Source organism: Chelmon rostratus, chromosome 2 (assembly GCF_017976325.1).
Source record: "Chelmon rostratus isolate fCheRos1 chromosome 2, fCheRos1.pri, whole genome shotgun sequence".
NCBI classification, from domain to species: Eukaryota; Metazoa; Chordata; class Actinopteri; order Chaetodontiformes; family Chaetodontidae; genus Chelmon; species Chelmon rostratus.
This window is the reverse complement of record NC_055659.1, coordinates 24732282-24755297: the sequence shown is the minus strand read 5'-3', so window position 1 is coordinate 24755297 and position 23016 is coordinate 24732282. Positions and strand designations below refer to the sequence as shown.

General features: G+C 42.7%; 1 protein-coding gene across 1 annotated transcript in view; it reads right to left on the bottom strand.

The window, feature by feature from the left end:
* ndrg3a (ndrg family member 3a) overlaps nt 1-23016 on the bottom strand; it is a 35440-nt gene that overhangs the window by 6747 nt on the left and 5677 nt on the right. Inside the window, exons 2-6 of the mRNA XM_041946380.1 lie at nt 14637-14720; nt 12267-12299; nt 1537-1642; nt 1254-1374; nt 990-1052 (exon numbers count right to left, since the gene is read on the bottom strand). Of these exons, the coding sequence (XP_041802314.1) occupies nt 990-1052; nt 1254-1374; nt 1537-1642; nt 12267-12299; nt 14637-14693 (380 nt within the window). The 5' untranslated portion in view covers nt 14694-14720. The remainder of the gene's footprint in view (nt 1-989; nt 1053-1253; nt 1375-1536; nt 1643-12266; nt 12300-14636; nt 14721-23016) is intronic.

Below are 23016 nucleotides of genomic sequence, written 5' to 3'. Positions count from 1 at the left end.
CTTCATGTTCTATCGTTAAAAATCCAAACTGTATAGATCAAAGCCTTTGGAAATCTTCATATATATATATATTAGAATATCCTGTTTTGTAAATTAGATCATAGCAGCCATCTCAAAGCATTGGTTGTTTTCCTTTTGAACCAATCATTTAATCATTTAGTACAAATTCTCACTGCCGACATGCATGCTTCTCATTAGACTATTTTTCCCTGCTCTGTGCATATCATGGCTGTATTATGGGTGAAAAAAAAAAAAAACAATTTGAAATCTGATACCATACCACAGTGTCTGCTAGGGTAAATATCCATTTTGTATGTTAATTGGCTTTAATAACATGTATTTATGTTAACTCCCATTCAGGACTAAATTAAATGCCATCATAGCTCAAAGTTCTTTGTGGATTCAGGGCATGCTGGCGATTAGCTCGCCTTTCTCAGGCAGCCAGTAGTTAAATTTAACTGAGCCGAGCTTAAGGTGAACATCTAGTCCTTCTCCAAGATAATTTATGATTTCTTACGACACATAAACAGACACTAAATCATTTGTCGAGTGGCAGAGAGGCCCTTCATAGGCCGATAATTTGATTACTATAACGTCTGTAACATCAACAACGTCCATAAAGGATTGTTGTGTTATAGATACATGCAGAAAATGAATACAACCTGTCAACAAAATTTGACTGTATTGCATCTTTTCTAAGTAACTTTAGGATTTTAATATGATATGAAGAAAGAACGTTAAGTCAGCAACACATATTCAGTTGACTAAAATTAGACTTAAAGGTCCACTAACCAAATCTTGACTAAAGCCAAACAAAACGTGACTTTAAACAAACTACAATTTTCAATAAGCAACTTCGACTAAAACTGAATTTAAAATTCTTGTCAAAATTCACACTTTGAGAAACCACCAGTTACGGAGGGACTGGAGATGAATAGTAAATTTATGCACATTATCATTGCTCAGCTGTTGACAGGGGGGTCACTCACTTGAGCTGAGTCATCACAGACGGCAGCATTTCCGCCAACTCGTCCATGGTCGGGTAGCGATAACTGGAGACAGATGAAACGTGTATGGATGTTTGAAAAACTGAGTGGATCAACACTTTTTAAGCAATCGGCTGGACAATGAATGTGCTTCCATTAGCAAATGAACTACCAGCTCACTAACATTCTAACTAAATGAATTGATGGGGGCACAGAAAATAAATGTGTTCCCATATATCACTGCTTGAAAGCCAGTCTGACACCCACCCGCTGGGGAAGGGAGGTGCACCCTCTTGCTGGCCGGGCGCATCCACATGGACCACTGCAAAGTGCTGCGTGATCTCCTGCATGTCCTCATAGTTGAACAGGGTGTTGAAGCACGACTTGTCTAGAAAGGTGCAAACAGAGGACACACTCATCATGTGAGAGTTCAGCAGTTTAAACTCTGTCTGGGACCTGAGTATGACCGTCAGGTGCAGAGACTAAAACATAACACTTTCATCACATCCAGGACATTGTGCATTGGTGAGTCGATTTGTGGCTGACTCACGGTTGAGGCCGATGTCGTGATAGGTGAGGATGACGGGTCTGTTGCCCTTGGGAACACCTCTCATTGTCACATGGAGAACGCCATGGGGAGTCTCAATGTCATGCTCCTGTAGCCATAGAGATTAGAAGAGCACTCAGAATTGATGGAACAATATACCGTGTGCATGAGGTGGAAAGGCTTGCACATAAAACCTAATATTCCACAACTTTAATGTGACGCGTCTGTCTGTGGCAAGGCCAATGTCGTCCCATTTAAAGGATAGTTCTGACACCAACAAAAAACAACAATTTTGTCTTTGTAGCTAAACCCTCATCCAACCCTGATTCCAGATAAGTTGGGACCTTATGCAAAACATAAATAAAACAGAATGTGATCAATTTCTAATCCTTTTTGACATATACTCAATTAATACAGTACAAATATTTCATGTTTTACCTAATCAATTTGAAATTTTTGTAAATATCTGCTTATTCTGAATTTGATGCAGCAACACGTTTCTAACATGTTGGGACAGGAGCAGCAAAAGACTGGGAAAGTTGTGGAATGCTCCAAATATTTCCCAGCTTGGGATAAATAAAGTTTATCTATCTATCTAAAACACCAGTTTAGAACATTTTACAGGTGAACACAATCATTGGCAACTGGTGATAGTATCATGTTTGGGTATGAAAGGGCCATCCTCGAAAGGCTCAGTCGTTCACAATGATGGAGCAAGGTTGACTACTTTCAGAAAGACACAACTGTATAAAGTCACTACATGGGCTCAGAAGCACTAAAACATCTACTGGTAAACACATAGTATGGGGTTGTACAGGTTTCGCCCAAGAACTCCACCATCACCCAAAAACTATTAAAAACACATAAAAAATACTATACTGTACAATTTGTGTGACATATTACTTCATTACGATGAATCTAGCCAATGCAGATTATTATTATTTCTTTCTGCTTGTCAAACTAGTAAAGTAGCATAAACTGAACTAGAGCTGAAGGATAAGTAAAAATAAACAAATCAAAAATTTTATTGTGATTATTTTGACAAATATTGAGACTGCGATATGAGTCATGATTTTAGTGGGATTGGTAATTTTTACATTTCATTTTCACAGAAAAAATATAAAAATGATGATGTGATTTATGCTGGGGTCTGTACCAAACAAGCATGTTACCTTACACATGGTGTGAAAAAAATTCAATCTACATTATTGCTTGAGCACAGTAGAATGATGAGGTTATTCACAAAAATCAGACATAGGAAACACATACTGACACATATACTAAAGTAAACATCAGTGACCAACACAATATTTGGGGTGTTTATCAGATTGAGGATGCAAAGCATGCACCTCTCCCCCACCACACATCCCTTGTACCCTTGGACAAACAAAGGACTGAATGGGCTGTCGGGTAAACAGTCTTTTTATCCAAGAGTCTGAGGCTCAGAGCGCTTTCACAAGTATGACTCCGCAAAAATAAACGTCTCTGCAGAAAGACCATTACAATTCAAAGGGCTCACACTAGCTTCATCATTTTTGAATGTCTTTCTCCATTGAGCATGAGGAAGGCCAACGTTAGTATTTTACAAGTCCTTAAGGCTTAAGGGTAATTTCAGCGGACACTTAATTTGGCTGGAAGATATCTTTATGTGATTAAGATAATTGGGGTTAAAAGATGACTCATCAAAAACAATCAGATCATGAGTGTTTATGAGATTCAGAGAGTGTAGGAAGTGACATGATGGGAAGTGATAAAATATACAGGAAGCCAATTTCCAGACTTCCCTCAGAATCACAGCATCATTCTGCATCACGAACACAAACATACACACTTTCCAAGGTCAGCATGACTTGGTGTTGCATAGGGTGTGCAATGATGTAGCTATGTGTGTGTACTGCACAGAGCAGCAGCGACGGGTGGGGCCCAGCACTCGCCTGGTCTCAAGGCCCACCGGTCATCAATAATAAAGAGAGGGAGCCTGAGCGGGCGAGAGACACAGGTTATGGCTGACAGACACAGAGGAGCGTGACTCTGACACACATGCGGCTGTTTCCCTCCTGGATTCCCATTGCAGGCATTTCCTGTAGGTGATGGATATGTGTCACAATCTCTTCAGAGGAGATGAAGGTTAGTTCTCAAGGACAAGGCTGCAGTAATTTGCATCTGCAATCTGTAATGGGCACAGCAACACAAGAGGGAAACTACTGATGAGCTATCTTTATTTGTGTGGGTGTTGATACAGAGATTAGCCTGTCGCACAAAACTTGAAAACTATTTACATGAAAACAACACAAAACTGACTGTGTGCTTCGGTCTAAAGACACTGAATATAACCTCTGGATGGAAAAAACCCTGAAGAAACTGTCCTGCAGACTGGAAGCCTTGCACTCATCGGAGGCCTTTTCACAGATAATGGAATGCTTCTGCATCCTTGGCCTGGTGGGGGAGGGGGGCAGCTGAACAACCTGTTATAGATGGAGAGGAAACTCTCCATGGCTGTGCTGCTGCAGAATTTTCGTTTTTAGACAAGGACGGAGTCAAGGACACTCAGTGTAGAAAGAAAGGCCTTGCTCTAAGAAACATGGAAAACAGTCTCGTTCCAATGCATGCCTTCTGTCATGTGCATGTACTTTTTATGTGCCAGAACAAGCAGGCGTGAACGCCCCACCTGTGTTTGGAGATAAAAATGGTGATGGGAACATAGGACAGAAAGAGAGAGTGAGGATAAGATAGATAGAGCAAGAGACAGAGAAAGTCTCGAAGTGGATGTGAGGAAATGGAGCGTGAAAGCAAGCAGGGACAGAGTGACAGAGCCAGGAGGAAAGAGAGAAGACAGGGAGTCCTGTATGACTAACAGAAGGGGCGCAGCACTTAAATTTATCATGCCTTTCCAACCATGTCCTGGCACAGACAAGGGTGGAGAATCAGGGAGAAAGGGGCTGTGGAAAGGGAGTGGAGGAGAGGACCTTTTATCTATCAATTTAGATCTTGACATGGTTTAAAAGCTGCATTGATCTGAGAGCTCTGCCTCTCGTCATTTCCTTTCGCACAAACATGTATGGATGTATGTGTACGTACAGCGACATCTCAAGAAAACAGACATGGGGTGGGGCTGCTAGCCTGGGCAGCTGGAGGGGGAGAAGAGAGAGAGAGCACCGCAATGGCAGCAACCCCTTTTCTCCTCTTTAATACATTCATGGTGGCTAGTAGTTGGACAAAGAGTGTGTGTGTGTGTGTGGATGTTTGGGGGGTGTTGTAGGTGAGACAGGAATACTGAGTAGGGGTTTGTGTTTTCAGGCGGGGTTGCCCTGGGCAAATTGGGAGCACTTGGATTTTGGTCCCAGAATGAAGGAGGGTGAAGGGGGTGGAGTGAGGTGAAAAAAGCAGACCAGTATGTCATGCTGTTCCTCTTCCCGCAATCCCTCTCTTATCAATCCCCCCTCCCCCTGTTTTCCCCACCCTGCCAGGAATGATGGCATCAATCACGTCTGAGAGCAGCATTACAGGGCAAAAACAGCCAGCAGCCCGCAAATGACTTTAGGGTGCACACTGTAACATATGCATACACATACACACGTCCATGTTTCCTATGTATGTTCTCCAGCGGGATCATCCCAGGTACATGCCATCCTACTCTGTGCTTTGACACCAACACAGCCCTCCCCACCTGCAGCACACGTACAGTGCGTGTGTGTCATCGAAGCAGTGGGTTGTAACTATAAACTCAAGGTCTCTGCGGGGGAGGGAAGGAGCCGCTCCAGTGATTTTGGTGTGTTGTTGCTACAGTGAGTGGGGGTGAGTGACCTCTCTGTCTGTTTTCAGTGATAAGAGAATAAGTAACACAATGCTGGCACTATGCACCATCCACAGCTGTTCGCCATTCATTAGGCAAAACACGCATCCCTGCAGTTGTGGAAAAAGCAAAAGTACACATTTAAGATGTATAGAAACACGCACCCTGAAGCACACAAATCCCAGCCACCCTATTGATGGCACCCACATAGTGACAGACACGTACACCTCCTCTGGTTGTGGCATTTGCAGAGTCAGAGACACTTGAGCATTACACACATGCATCCTTCATATCATCACATTAAAATGCGTGTTTAGGCTGTGCACAGTGCACACATGGGCACTGTTTGACCTGTAAACGCGTGTGTGCGTGCGTGCATGTGTGCATGCACACGCACGCACACACACACACACACACACACACAAACACACACACACACACAGAGACACACACAAGCATGCTAAACAAATGTTCACCCCACACTAGCAGCTGCCTAGAGAGAAAAAGCCTGAAGTCTCAGCCGCCTGCTGAAGGTGGTGACAAGCGAACTAGGAAAGAGCCCCAGAGCCAGCTGCTGTCACCCTGTTGTTGGGGAGACCGCACAACAACCTCCCCCCCTAATCTGAACCAGAATCCATTGCTGCAAGGACCCAGCCAGGTGTGTCAAGGCAGGCAAGATGCATTTGTCACTCACCACTCCATTCCCAGAGCATGCAATCTGGTCCAGGTCCAGAATAGCTGACATGTTTTTCCCACGCAGGAGAGGAGTGTGTTATGCTATGTGCAAGTGTGTGCTGGTCAGCTTTGAAGATCTCCAAAAGGAGGAGGAGGAGGGAGGGAGCACTGGTAGGAAGGGAGGGATGTAGGGTGAGGCAGTTAGAGCAGCGGCGGCAAGGAAGAGAGGGAGGAGAAAGACACAGCAGAGGGAGTGAGGAGGAGATGGGTAAATAATCTGAATGAAAGCAGAAGGGGGGGGTGTGGATGAGATGCAGAGAGAACAAGAGAGAGACGGAGACAAGAGGTGGGAAAGAGAGCAGGAAAAGAGACAGAGGGGGAGGAGAGTGAGACTGCAATTTGTGCTTGGTAGTCACAGCGCGTCCATACATCCAGCTACCGGTGCGTCTAATTGGACTGCAGAGGGTCAGGTGGGTAGAGGGAGAGGGTGGGGCTTGGAGGAAAACAGAGAAAAGGAGGGTGAGAGTGGGAGGAAGAGAGGGACGTGTGCGTGGAAGGGGGGTGATGGGGTGCAAAGGATGCAGAGGCAGTCCTGGAAAATGGGCAGGCTGCTGACGTCACTCTGTGATACTGATAGAAGAAGTGGAAAGGAGAGGAGAGGAGAGGAGAGGAGAGGAGAGGAGAGGAGGCTGACTTTGAAAACTCACCCTGGGCTGTGTTCTACATCAGCAAAATGGCTGCTCATCACTGAGATTTACCAACAATTGACTCCAGATTCACCTTAGCTTCACCTTGCTGATGGAGTAGAACGTGACTGACCTGAACATCCAAATTAGAAGGTTCTCAACATGATTATCCAGAATCAGACTCTGTTAATGACTTCCAATTGCAAGAGTGATTCACTCAGCAGGACTAGCGTAAAATGTAGCAGTCTGACACATGCCAACAATAGCTTTGCTGCAAATGTCGACTCATACTGCAACACTACTATCTCTTGACAAATCTTCCCGCAAAGCTCCAGTATTCATTTGGGTATTGATATTCAAAAGATAACCCTCATTATGTTTCAGGCTGACCAGAAAATAGACCCACAATGAGCCACTATTTTTATCCAACATTCACAACCCGACATGAGAGGATCTATTTCCTCTTAACCTGCCTTTGAGTTATTTGATCCACATAGTTTATTGATCTCTCCTTTTCTACTCTCCTCTGTCATCTGTACAACTGCAAGCAGTGCAGGGTGTCACGCCTATTGTTGGAGACAGGCTGCTCTGTGCAGCCAATGGCACATGTGCTAACAGTACAGAGTGGGCGGGATCACAAAGACAGGGGACATCACTGGTTAGTTAACGTAGCAGCAAGTTTGGTTGTAAACTGCTGTTTCTCCTCTAAATTTTCCCTGTCCTAACCCACAGATGGTGCCACTGACACACATGTAGTGTATGTACATTTCAACAAACACCACTTGATATAGTGATTTGACACAGACTGGACTAATAAAGTGATATAGGAAAATTATGGCCTGTACAATATGATGGCACAAGAGAGGAGCATCTCTGACATTTTATTGCCATCACAGATTTTTTGCATTGTGTAAGGTTTGCAAAAAAAAGGCCTGTTTAGTTCCATCTCCAGCCAATCGAGTCAGCTTCAGTCTGAATATGACTAATCAGACACTGTGGTGTCCAATCATTTATGTCAGATTATGGTGGACATGTGATTGTTCGAATCAGCTCATGGAGATGATTTGTGTGACCCAATACAAATGTACCCTTTCCTCGATAGAGCAGGTGCCTCTCTGTGCCATACACTGAGTCATTGTGTGTCTCAGCAGGACTCTGCAGTCACTCTGAATAGTCATTCAGGTACACAGTGACGCGTTGGGCTGCATAGCTTCGGTCAATGAAGACCTTTGCATTAACACTGCCAGAATCTAAAGTTGATGTCCACATGTCCAAGCATAGTAAGAAGGCACAAGCTCAGGAAAACATTTTGTATTAACTTGTCCGCCGCATAACGTGACACTATGCACTACATGACATGATGAAATATATCTTCTTCCAAGATGGTAACTGAGCAACATTTGTGCAATACTCGTTTCTGTGATTCTTAGGCCTACCTTTAGGACGCTCAGAAGTGACAAGCTACAACAAGAAAATGCACAACGGCCTTAAAACATACCACACGTAACACAGCCCATCAGCACACAATGAACAGACTTATGGCGCCCTCTGCTGTGCTTAATGAGACAGTGAAGATTTAAAAAGCAGCCATTTGTATGAACAACAGCAGCATTAGCTTCTTCCAGTGTTGTGTTGCAATGGCAGAAGGTCAAGAGGGGAAATGGTATCAAAACTGGACAAAACAATAAAACATGAAACCTACTAAGTGATGATGAGTATATGGACCAAACTGTCAAAAATAATAATCTAATAATGATAAATATAAATTTAAAAATCATTTTGAGACAATAAATTAAAAATCCCATGCATTCAGGTTCCATGGATACCATCATGGACAGAAATTAGACACAAAATGGTCCCAATTGCATATTTCCTGATCTATGAATGAACAATATGATTCACAGATGTGTATTTGTGGGCAATTTTGGCCACTCATAAATGCGTGTTCCAATCCACACACATATATCAAGCAATAATTTTTTAAACTTATATTTCACAGATTAGATCACTTTTGCTTTCGAAAAGTTTCCTGGGTATAAATGTCTAAAAATATTTGTGACATTCTTTTGTATTTATTGATAGACTGTTGAATGTGTGTGCATGGATCATCTGACACAGGGTTCAGCTATCCTGATGTTAGATTTTGTGGGTATCCAAAATACGAACAAATATTGCATTTGTAAATGTTGTTTGTCATTTGTAATCACATAATGCACACTTGTGACCGTTTTGAGTCTAATTTCTCTCCATACCACTTCAACCATTGGATCTCTACAGCAGACAGCATCAACCCTAAGATGTTCTATTTTTAAAGCATACAGTCAGCCATTTCCATGTCGATGAAGTAACTCAATGTTCTTAAGTATGCACTGTAAAACACAGCGGTGTCCCATGGGTGGAGGAGGCTGACTCACACCTTCCTCCCCTCCTAGTTTCTCAGTGGCGTAAGCAGAACATCATCATAAGACTGCAGCGCCACACCCTCTTGGATCTCCGCTCTGACCCCACCTCACCACCCGTCTACCTCATGCAGGTGCACAGGGCTCTGACATGACTGTTGCAGTGCCCGTGGACTGCCTGTGGTAGGAGCTGTAGTAGCAGGAGGAGAGGAGAGCAGCTGGATTTGTCCTCCAGCTGCTGGAAAGTCACATTGGCTGCTCAGAATGATGGTGCAGTACTAAGGACCCCTCCCCCACAAACGGACTGTATTCATGGGAGGTTTGCAGCTAATAACTTGTACTGCATGTGGGCTCCAGTTGGTCTGGTATCACTGGACTGTGTGGCAGTGGTAGTCAGGTGGAGGAAACTACACACCTCATTTCAGTGACAGACTTTTTGAATTTTTACATTGCGTTTGAGCTCATGTCAGTCAATCACAAACCAACAAGCCTAGTCTTGTCCTACACTTGCACAAAAATGCAAAAGACAAAAAATGCAACAACTATCTTAATTTCACATATTTCCCACTTAAAATATTTTTTTTGGTAAAACATAGCTTGCTACCACAATTTAGAGTAGATATTGTGGCTATTTGCTAAATCAAAAGTAAGCTAGCTAAAGTTTCTTTTCTCAGCATTTTTGCCCTTATGGCTTGTAAAACTGAAAATATATAATGAATTCAGAAGGAAAATTAAACCTCCTTGTGGCTCTTTAAACACTAGTTATTCACAAGACTGCTAGCTAATTTGACAACAGGCTTTTTTTCACAGCAAACACTTTGACTTTGACTTGGTGTGGTCGCAGGGATGGTAACTTTTCAGGTAATGGTAAAGATTTGTTATGTGTTTCCAGTCTTTGTTGGCACCGACCGATGGCATAATGTGCAGTTAACCTGTGCTTCTTCATTCATAATGAGTTCTGTACGGTTGTGTACAAAACAACAAAACAACAAACAAAAAACGTGTGGTGGGGGCAGCAAGTTACTGCGAGCAGTGTGGTTGAAGACATCACATTCCTGCAAGTCTGCTTGTTTAACAAGTGTTTGATAAATTGATCATACTGTCTTCCTTTTGTTGCACATATGGATAACAAGCTCTGAAATTCTGCTGCTGTCCACTGTCTGTGTGTGAGGAGCCCGTGCAAACAAGCAGCAACACAGAGAGACAGCAGACCGACTGTCACATTAATTTCTGTTATGTGTTTCTGTTAAGTCATTACTGACGTCAATCTTATCGCGATCCCTATGCTATATTAAAAATATAGTATTATTATCATTTATATCTGTGCTTGTCCTGCTCTGACACGTTGTGGGTCTTCCATGAAAAAGGTAAAAGTTCAATTTCTCACTTTGGTGATGAAAAAAAAAAGTAGTGTTCAAAGAATCATCTGTTTGATGATTTCTCTTAATAATTCCTTGAGACTCCTGAATGTGACAGTGTAAAGCCAAAATGGTCGTAGAAATAAGGCCAAATACAATTAAGTCTGCCTCAATTCCACTGAGACAAATCCTGTTACAATTCCTTCCTTACAGTGCAACTGCAGGACTTGGACTGAATACCAACAGGATAAGTGGCAAGAAGTCACACTGAAAATATGAGTGAGCGCAGCATTTTATGAATGTTAATGTACTAGTGACAACGCAGATGGGAATGGATGCTGGGGAGCATGTAGCATGCCTGCTCCAGCTAACATGCTTTACTCTCCTCCTCTGCCTGCAGCAGCTATATTTAGCTCTGGTGGGATGCTGGAAGCAGCCATGACTGCAGAAAGTGAGAGAGTGATGAAAGGTTTAACCCTTTGCAGCCGCAATCTTGTGAAACACAGCAGAGTGCTTGCCTGTGGGAAGTCAGTCCTTAAGCGAGAGAAGTTGCAAGAAAAAACTAATTGCATAGCACAGAGGCTGAGGGCCAGCAATCCCATTCCCCATGTGAAGACACCATGAAAGAAAGAACACTTCCCACTGAAGAAGAATAGTCCTTCTGCTTGAATGATAATTATTAATACATTATCACATAAAAAGACCTGACCTGACTGAAACGATTTCTGTGAAAAGGCAACCAGTTTCTGCAACACAGGAACATTCACACAAACAAAATCTTATTGTAGAAGACAACTATTAAAAGATGTCTGAAATCACTGCACTTTTACATCACTTGCAGACAGGCTAAGTCTGTGAAAAATCTCTAGAGGCGGTGCTACACCTTACCCAACACGACCAGTACAGTTAGGACTGATCAACAGACCACCATGTTGTTTTTAAAGTCCTGCACTGGAAGACAAAGCTAGGTGATTCCACTTGTATTTGATTTTTCTTTATTTGGATTTTATTGCAGGGTTTGACAGTCAGGAGTGACAAGGGGAGAGAGCAGACAGACATGCAGTCTGACTCACATTGGAAATTTGTGGTAAAATGTGTGGTCTGGCTCAGGGTCCAAAATCAGCACCCGACACTCGCCAAATGCAAGTAAAAATCTACGCTGATGAATAAAACAAATGAGGTCAGCCATGGTTGGTGGGTTGCTGAAATAGGTCTACTTCACAACAAACTTGCATCAACACACTGGATTGACTAGACTTTGTTTTGCATCTACTCTGCACACTGGCGGCATACGATGTATGACTATCCATGCTTGTATTGTCATTGTGTGTAGGGTGTCATTACAGTTAAGCTTACTAATACTAAAAGAAAACATGAAGAGCCTGGTGGAAGTACGATTAAAAGAAAATCCAGCTGTCACTCCCAAAGCGTTTGTGTCTAGAAAGCCAAGCAAATGTGATGCCTAAAATGTTTTGGACAGATCCTTTTGAAGTGAGCTTTACCCTTCCTTCCACAGACAAACAGTTGCAAAGGACAAACAACAAGATTAACTAGTGTGTGAGAAAAGCATTAAAATGCCACCCTGAAAAGTTAACAACCAGTGTGGTGGATGACACAAAATCCTACATTTCACCAGCATGTCGTCATGTCGCCGGTGAGGAATGAAGTTCAGATGTAGGCCGAGAAAAAAAATGGCTTCAGCAATAGGGGTGTGAGAATGGGGCCATGACCCAGTGTCCCAACCCCCTTCCACTAACATAACAGCATCTCCCCTAACTATGGCACAACATTGCTTTGTGTAGGAACAGAGAGCAACACTCACCTGGCAGTCGAAATCTTGAAAGTTGCGTGCATTCTGCAAGAAAAGTTAAAGAGGGGAGTTAAAATACACTATAAGCTCATACAGGCCATATTTCTATGTGTAAAGCCAATAATAATACCTATTGTACTCGTGCAACACTCTGATGGACATCATTCATTGCAGATGGATGGCACAGTGCATGATGTGTTGGTCAGTATGTCACGTAGTAGTCATGTCCCATTTTTTACAAGCTCTTAACAACTTTTGGTTAGCACTGTACTCATGTCTCAGTTTGATTTCAGCACATTTTGGCAGTGAGCTCCAGGTTGAGAACTGTTCCCAGATTGCAGACAAGCAAGCACATTACAGCTGAGCCTAGTGCAATGTCTACTAGTATCTGTTGCAATTTCTGAGTATGATTGAATGTGACATACTGCTGCGAAACTTCATCTAGTTGTTTTTGGATCAATTGGACCAACTGATTGAGACATTGGGATACATACTGTAATTGTAGCAATTTTCTGATCTCAGTCATTTATGACCTTGTGTTAACTTTTTTAGTGCTCTTCTATGAATCTTAAATCAACATCATTAACACTAAGGTACAGACAACACACTATGTGAAATGAGTTGAATTTTCAAAACTATATTCTTTACACATATTACATAAACAATGGTGCCAAATCTTTACAGGGAGTATTGTCTCAGCTGGTGTTTTGTCTTTTTTCCGACAGCAGGAAGCTACAGAATAGATGGGCAGTGAAGCGAGTGGGCAGCAACAACAGAGAAGACTCTCGTGGGATTCAGTTGTAGGCCAGACCAGTAGGGTGCATATGGGTGTAGAGGCAGATGGTGGCTATAAAGCTCTCCCTTTCTTCTGCTACTGAAAGAACGGTGTCACAAAAATCATTGTAAAAACTTTTTTCTGGGCAGAGTTTACACTCTTCCATTGTTGTAAAGCAGCTCTCCACTGCTGAAGTTCTGTTGAGACATGATGAAAGTTTAGGAAGGGACAAAAAGATTAAGGACTGTTTATCAAAGAACTTTCAACAAGGTTAGATGTCTCAACATGCTGAAGCGAGAGATAACAGTTTTTATAAATTTACTAGCTTCTTCTAAATGATTTGCCAAAGATACAATGCAACTATGATTGTATTTTACTTTTGTTATACAAACTGTTGCACAAGACAAGTAGTTAATTATGCTTTTGTCTTGCTTTTTTTAAACTTATCTATGTTTCACTTTGAAGTCAACTATTATTGCATACATTCATAACCTTTCCTGAAGGACATAACATCTGATATTTGCTTATTTGCCGTTGTTAGGGTACTTTGCTGATGCAGACAGTATTGTGTTTTCTCGTACTTGGTGGCATCATCAATGTAATCAATCATATATGTAATATCTGTATGGAAATCAGAGCCCGTTTTTATCACTTCTACACTGAATCAGAGAAGAAATGAGAATCGTCTATAATCACCGTTATCATGTCATTATCTTCGTCTGCTTTCAGGACTCCTGGGTTGTCTTTTTAATGAGCTGGCCACTAGGTGGAGTGAGAGGTCAGTGGCAGTCTTTTTGATTAAGATGATTCTTATGATGTGTATTCTCCACCCTGCCACCTCACACAACACATTTACCTTACACAGCATGCAGGCCTACACAGAGAAATATGGAATTTCTAATTCTATTTCTTCAGACCCACCACTGAGGTATTGCAATCCCCTCAGACCTGATACTTCACCACTCAATTCTCCTCTGAGTCTCAATGCCCCCCTGACTGTCTGTGACAGTTGCCCGGGGGAGAACAAAACACTCCTGTGTATCCACAGACACACCCTCTTTCTAATCAGCTGTTGAGATGGAGATGTGAAGAGGAGGAGGAGGCCAGAAGAGGATGGGAAGGGCTTTGATCTGCCATTGGTTTCTCCTCCACCTTCTTTTTGCTGTCTCTCTCTTGCTAGAATCTTTCAAGCACTTAGAAAGAAAGAGATGTTTTTCTTCCAGCTTCTCCTTTGATCTCTCTTCGTACTTGCTTGACTGTCTTTTCTGACTCTGAGAGTCTTAAGTTATACACTCTCCTTCTCTTCTTCTCACTTGACTCATTCCTTCTACAACCTTTTTTCTATTGACTTACTCCCTTCTTTTCTTTTCCCTTTCGAGAGTCAAGCAGATATGAATAATTCACTTTGATGAACAGGACTGCAGAGTGTGCATGCCTGCTGTATTAGTGTATGTATATGCGTGGGGCCATATGGGGTGCTCATTCGCTCTAGTGTGCACCACATGTCTGTTTAGTTTGTATGTGTTTGTATGCTATTGGTTCAGGTGCACAGCTGTGTGCCTGTTGCCTCTGTGGCTTGTCACTGTCCTGTCCTCCCCACAACTCACCTTGTTGGTCAGCAGCGGCTTGATCTCAGTCAGCTGTACATCCTGCAGCTCATCCATCTTCCTGTCTCGTCACTGTTAACCACACTGTCCAAGGAGAAAAAGACAAAACATTATTCTCAGTAATAAGCAACAGCTGTTAGGAAAGCAAAATTGTACATTGTGAGAACATTGCATAAGATACTATTGCCGGCAGAAATAAAAATACACATTCAAGGTGAGGCAGATGTCACCAGAAAACAAGTCGAATTATGCAGAAACATGATTCATGTTATGACATAAACAAAAGTGCTCTGATGCTAACAAGACTAACATTTTGTTTATCTCAGTAAAATTCAACTTGACTCATTTTGTTAGTAGTTTCCCCCGAATTGTTAATGATTCATTAAGACTGAAATATGCTTATGCTTGGGTGAGGGGGCATACATTTTTTCTGCTACTGGAGGAGGGATATGACTATAACACATCATAACACAGTAGAAAACATAATTTCATAAGTCCAAGATGACACTGTCTAAGTCCATGTTTTGTTTGACCAACTGCCCACAGCTACAACCCAAAAAAGGCGGGACCCTGTGTAAAACATAAATAAAAAACAGAATGTGACCATTTTCTTTCTTTCTTTCCTTTTTACATATACTCTATTGAAACAGTACAAACACAATATACAGTGTTTAATGGTTGACCACATCAAGTTCATTGTTTGATTTTTTTTTTTTTTTTTTTAAATATAGGCTTATTCTGAACTTGATGCAGCAACACATTTCAAACAAGTTGGGACAAGAGCAACAAAAGTTGTGAAACGCTCCAAAAACACCTGTTGGGAACACTCCACAGGTAAACAGATTCATTGGTTACAGGTGATCGTTTTAGTATCATGTTTGGGTATGAAAGGAGCATCCTCGAAGGCTTCAATAATGGGGCTAGGTCCACCGCTTGCTGCTAAAAAACTGTATAGGAAAATAATACAGTTAAAGGACAATGTTTCTGAATGCACAATTGCAAGAAATCCACAACAATCTTATCTAAAAAAAAAAAAACATGTACAATCCGCAATATCATCGAAAGATTCAGAGAATCCAGACCCAACACTGAACACTGAACATGACCTTCAATTCCTCAGGTGGCACTGCATTAAAAAGCAACATGACTGTATAAAGGATACTGCTACATGGGTTAGAGAACATTTCGGAAAACCACTGTCAGTAAACGCAGTTCGTCACTGCATCTACACAAACGAATACAGGTTTTGAAACAACATACACCGCATCACGTCTGTTTCAGGGACGCTTACTGTTTACTTTCGCAAGGCAATGCCAAGAAACACTGTGCATGTGTTACAGCATTGTGCTCAGCTGGCCTACCTGCAGTCCAGACCTTATAAACCATTATAAAGAGAAATATATGAAAACAGAGACCCCGAACAGTCGAGCACCTGAAGTTGTCTGTTAAGCAAGAATGGTCAGGAATTTCAATTTCAGAACTTCAGCAATAAGTGTCTTCAGTTCTCAAATGCTTACTGAGTGTTATTAAACAAAAAGGTGATGTAACACAGTGGTAATTTTGTCCCACATGTTTTGGAACATGTTGTAGGCAACAAATTTAGAATGAGTGCATATTTACAAAAAACAATAGTTTATCAGTTTAAACATTAAATATCTTCTTTGGACAGTATTCAATTGAATATAGTTCAAAGAGGATTTGCAAATCATTGTCTTCTGTTTTTATTTAAGTTTTACACTTCATTTCAACTTTTTCAGAATCCGGGTTGTGTTACAGTTCACAATGATTTAAAACAGAGAATAAACAAAAAAAATCAAATTGAAAAAACAAGGAAACAAGGGAATGTTTGGCAATTCTGCTTGATGAATGACCCAAACGAATAATTCTAGTAATTTTTTCAACTAAACCTTTCAGCACTAAGTGCAGTTCATGACATTGCCACCCATACCAATTGATCAGTATGGTGCTGAAGGATGTGGCAGCAAGCAACCAAGTCACAAGTCCAGCCCTGACAGTATCTCCCTCTGTCTCTTGACCTCACATTGACATACTGGGATACATACATCATGATACAAGAGCCGGCCAGGAAGGGCATAGACAGCATTTTCTCTATCAGGTCACACTTCCAGTCCACACAGATGGTGTGCAAACATGCACACACACAAAGATGGATCTGCCCAGGTTTAACAAGAAGCTCTAAAGCTCACCTCATTTGTTTTCCCCTTGAAACCAGCCGTTTGTCCCTGCACATAATTATTGAACAAAATGTCCCCCACCCCTTTCCCTAATATGGTACCTCTTAGGCCTTGCCTGTTTGCGCAAGGTGAGGACAGGAAGTGGTATTGAATTACCCGGCTGTGCCCGGGAGAGTGGCTCATGTTGCAAATAACAGCAGATGGATCTTCTAGGTCAATGCTTACAACTGGAAGACAAAGCCAAACCTCCCTGCAACACACCACAAACAGCCTTGATACAGAAAGATTGCACTGCACATAATGTTAACAAACAACCAAGAAGTGAGGACAAATGCAATCGGGTTGATCACAAGCAAAAAGGAGGAGTGGCTAGAATCACTTCCTGAGTCAGAGCCAACCCCCCTGGAATGACCTTGAGATGCTGGTATCAGATAACCTTCTGGGTTGGTTAGCGATGATTCTGGCAAGGAAATAACAGCAGGAGGTACCAGCAATGATGATGTCGCACCATGCCATCCTCTGATTGCCAGACAAAGGTCTGAACAGACAGCTGCCTGTTGACGCAGGATTCGGGTCAGAGGTCATTCTGCTCTGGCAACACATTGCACCTTGCCTGGAAACAACCAGGGAAGCAGATGGGTACAACTGAGCACAATCCTCAAATTACATAAAACAGTCAGGAAAAAAAAGTGTAGAAACATCGAGTGTTGGAAGTGCTTAGCCATCAGCATGGGGAGTGAAAACATGCCTGGCAAAATCCCTGCTGACAAATCCGGCTCAATGGTGGAACTAAATAATATTTAGACAAGTGAACAAGGAAAAAAGAAAAACAACTACTCTGCATGCTTGAGCGTATTGGTCGGATCAATACAACACTTCCGCAGGCTGTCACAGAAAGTGGAGGGGAGGCAAAAGCAGCTTTAATTGTAGCAGGCTAGCCGGGTAATCGAGGTGTTAAGGGAGACGGGGTCAGGGTAAGCTTAAACCAACTGACAGACTGACTGGGTGGCTTTCAGAGCCCAACCCCACTGACCCCTTACACGTTGTTACCCGGGAAACTAACTGCCATCGCTCCCCCCACCATCATCCTGTGCTTCTTCCTTCGGTTTCCACCTCAAAGAACGACGTGTCCCCTGGGGGCCTCTAGCAGATCTCAGACCCTGTTAACCTCACATGAAATCACCTGAAAGAACAACAGATCACATTTAGTAACATCCACCACCGCCGTCCTATCCTACCTACTCCACGCCTGCTCTACCGTTCAGCATGTGCAGTTGTTGCCATAGAGACAAAGCTGGTTGCCGATGTTTATTCTAAGCTGGGCTAGCCCCAAGGGACAGATGTGAGGCGAACAGACAAGGGGAATAGATAGTGGTAGAAATGAGAGGAATTGATCAAGAGAAGCTCAGAACATGTGCTTTCAACAATCGCAGAGACTCAAATGAGCCGTGCAGACTATCTAGCTATGACAGCAAAGCTTAGTGTAATTGAAGGAGAAAATGTATAGTAGTATAGATGACAGGAGGGAAATTCCATTTGCAATCTGTGCAGCTTGCGGGCTTTGTCCTATATTCACACCACACCACACCACACCACTTATGTGGATGAGGATGGGGGAAGGATTCAGAGATGATGATGATGATGTAGAACCAGTCTCTCGAGCCTCTACAGCAGGAGTGTCTGTTGTGCCGGACTGCTCTCATAAATGATCTCCCTGGCATCAGAATCTATTTTACTCAGTCCTTGCAGATGAGTAACACACGAATGACAAGCCGACTCTCACACATGACTTCCCTCATCTGTTCTTCAGGTGCATTTCCCTGCACAGCGTGTCGCTGCAAGCAGGGCCTCATCTCAGCGCTAAATATCATGGCACGCATCGAGCGACAAGGGGGCTGCGCTGGACGAACAAACAACAGCAGAAACAAATTGGGTCAGAGGAAAACCACATGAGGCCCTTTCTATGCAGCAAAGGTCAGCCGTCACTATAGACTAGTGTCAGCGCTGCCTCTGGAGAGACCGGGAAGTTTCAATTCAGACACAACTACTATACTGCAAAGACATGCTGAAATGTGTCAGCTTAATAAAGAGCTAACTCATTTAGCATCCCTCCCTCTCTCCTTTCTCGCTGGCAAGCACTGCTACCGCCTACCTCACACACATCATACTATCTATGTGGCTGGAAGAAGAGAGAGGACATGCCTTTCCCTCAGCGCTGAGCTGCAGGTGCCAGAACGCATGCATGTGTGGACACAGAGGCGTGTGCCAAAACACCTACTGTAGATACATGGTGTCTATGCCAACGAAAAGGAGTCCCGTAGCTGCCATGTCAGCAGACGGCGCTGAGAGATCGATGAACGCATTCCCTGCTCCTCCACCCACTTTTCCTCCCGCTCTTCCCCATCTTCCTCTCCCTCCACTCGTATGCACTCTCTCCCTGTCTTTGTCTATCCATCTCCATCTCACCTTGGGCCGTCAGGAAGTCTAGGCAGGCTGCATGATGGACGACTGAGAGCCCAGCTGTGATGCCACCCCCCCCCCCCCCCCCATAGCCCCTACAATTAGGCCTTGTTCCTCTTTTATCGCCATGGTAACCATGACTTCAGATTCACTCTTCGTAATCATCATTCACATCATGGCCGTGCTTCGACTCTGACCTCTTTGGCTTCAGGTTGACCAATGTGAATGTCAGCATGGCGACCTCATATTAACTCGCATCTGGGTCTCTATGGAAACCCTGAGTCAGCCATCAGGCATATTGCCATGGTGATATAAAGTAGAAATCCTTAACTGTCCACACATTGTCCCCTTCTGCCCTAAGGAAAGGTTGTGGTGGACGGTCATGTCTGCTATTAAACTCAATCTGCCACATATATCACATAAAATAAGTACAGAGTGTGACACAAAACTAGGCTTATGCTTGATTTAAGGGTAGAAAAATAGAAATGTATCATTTCTACTGCACTGCAAATCCACTCAAAAATTTCTCAGTTACAGAGTGAGGTGTTCTACAATCATCATAAATATGTGTCTTTCTGCATGTTTTCCCCATCACACACATTACCAATTCATTAACTCAAAAACATAATGGTTTATTTATTATATGTACTTTAATCTCAGACTTTCTCTTGATGGATGTCTTCTTTGGTATGCACAAGGGTTTCTTGCTTGAAAGCAGCACAAAAAATTGCTTAAATCTGGATGCATGTCTTGGTTCTCTGGTAGTATAAACAGTTTTAACCAGTCTTGGAAAAAGTATCTTATTTTGTATTATGAGAAAAAAATTTACACAAAACCATGTATTCTTGTTGACTTAAAGGTAAAGGAGTTTGACCATGAGTTATGTTTTCCTTAGGAAATAACTGACTATAGTATCATACATAGAAAAAAAACAATGGCCAGATTGACACTGTATCATGACTGCAGCTGCCCAGCCTCTGAAAGGGATGGTGATGGTTCAGACAGAGCATTGTTGGGCATGGTCCTCCAAAGTCTGAATTTCTAGACTGAACACTTCACAACAGGCCAACAAGGCCTTTCCCAAATACGCCTTCTGCTGCCCAAATTTGAAGAACATGGGTATAAATTCCAGTGTTTGTTCCACTTAGCAACAGAGACATTACATACATATTTGGTGAATCTGGTAGTCTTCTTGCCAGTTGTCCATAACATTTTGAACTACAAACACAGTTATCATGAAACTGGACCCAGTTTACTGACCTTTTTTTAAAAAAAAGAAGAAAAAAATCATTTGGGGATAACTTCCAATAGCCTGCACGGTTATTGACAATTACTAACTCATTTCCAGTGAGGGGAAGCAGTGTCATCTGCCTGTGTGCTTTCTCCAGGAACCAAATTATTCTAATGACGGTTCCTATAACAGTGGAACACAAGCGTGTCTGTCCTCAACTGAAGCCTCAGACTGCAGTCAGTATTTCACCAAGCTTCACATCCACAGAAAATAGGCCAGCACAATTTCCAGAGGTACTACCCTACTGCCAACAGCCCAACGTCCATGTCTGCCCATCTTTATGTACAACAGTGTTTTGCTGTCAGGGCTACAAACAAGTGGAAATTACTTCCTTGTACAGTCACCAGTGTGGTGACGCCTTGTTCTTAGATGGGGAGACATTTCCATCCAGGGGAACATTACTAGACATTTCTTTCCAACCAGGCAAAACCTGTGTTTACAGTTCCCAGTCTGCGGAGGTAGCAACCCCGCTAGAGTAAAGCTAATGGACTGTGACAAGGCTCAGTTCCAGATTATTGCTCTATAACCCGGGCCGTTTGGTAAGAGAATTAGAAGAAGGAAATCCATTTGTTTGGCATTTCAGGCCCCACCCCCTACCCCCTCTTACCAGGTCAATAACAGCCTGGGTGATAGAAAAGTTGAATATTATTTTGTTCTATCCTAGACACGAGGGACGGAACCTGATCTGGAGCCTGCTTCTCTTTTGTTCTCCATCATGGAAAAGCTGACCTACAGCACAGAACATCCCCTGCTGATACTGTCAGCAAACATACACAGATGAACGAGCACGGAGATCAACACACACTAACATGTGCACACACTCGCACACAACTCCCCATGCTTCATGTCTGCTTAATTAAATGACAGCTTGCTCTCCTGAGGCTCCATCATCTTCCTTACAGCTTATATGATTCTCCTGATACAAGCTGACAGAACGTCACTTACTTCTTTTGACAACATAACAAAAACTATGATCAGACATCTCTCTATACAGGGTGGATATGGTTCAGACAGTTACAATTATTACTGCATGATGTGTGTGTGTGTCTGTGTGTGTTAAAACAAATTGGTCTATTCTTATCCAATACACTATACAGTAAACACGCACCTCTGCTTTTGAAACCAAACAGAAAACACTGGATTAGGTAGGTGTGAGACACAATCCTTCTTACGTGTAAATCCACATAATGGATGTATACACTCGTACATACATGCAGATGATAACCACTGAACAGATGACAAAGCAAAAATAATGTCTCACTGGTTGCAAAGACAAAAGGAAATGTAAGATAAGCAATTCAATCTGTCAGAGAAGCTATTTTAAGGCAGTTAGTCAGAGAAACAAATCTTCCTCCTCAAATACCGACCCCCTTGTTTGATCCTTCCAGGATTAAAAAGGTCTAATAAATGCTAAATACAGCATTACTATAATTGACTCATCGCCTCCAAATCTGAAGGCAGACTTACTCAGTCTACGACATTTAATATCCTGAGCCTACGGCCAGCCATAACTCAAAACACAAGTGATAAAACTGTTGTAGAGGTTGTACTTGCATGGGACATGGGATATTATACACACAGGGCCAATACTGGGAAGATATAAGACACACACACCAGCATTCGCGTATGGGAGGAGACTCATGACCTTGTCTTCTGGGTCGTGATATTCATTCATAATGTGCATGCCTTTGTTTCTTCAAAACGTGTCTCTAATGAACCACAGAACTGCAGCTTTTTATGGAGGGAAACCTACACCAACTGTCCATCACCTCTTCTGTGTGCCTGGGAGGAAAAACCTGGCTCATCAGCAAAGATACTGATTGGCACGTAGCAGCCACTGCACTGATCTGCTTGCCAAAAAAGGGGGCCCCACTCTACACACACCCAAACCCTGACCTCTATACTCGCGCAGGATTGGAGGCAGCCTCTGTTGCACTCACAAATCCATGTAAATAGGCACATAACCTCCACTACGCACACGCACACACCAGCACACAGGCACACACACACAGATAGCAAAAAGTGCAGTATACATTCACCCACAGTAGCACATACTGCACATACTCTCATGCACATCTTTAATCATGCAAGACCCCTGTCATTGCACTGAGGGCTTTTAAAGGGGTACATTATTCTTTGACAGGCCACTCTATCAGCTAATGGTCTTAAGAGTTTAAAGTGCAGCATCTGGCTGTATTGACTGATAACCACATATCTATTGGTGTGATCAGTATGCTTTATCAATGAAAAAGCACGCAGTCAGTCAAAGAGTGTCAGAGCACAGCTAACTGGCTTCCTAGATACAGTGCTATGGTTTGTAAAATGGTTTGTCATAACTTCCAGTGACACACTAAATTTACTGCACCAATACAGACCAAGAGACCAACAGCAATATTTTCCACTGGTAAAGCGATGTTTCGGACCAGCAAACTGG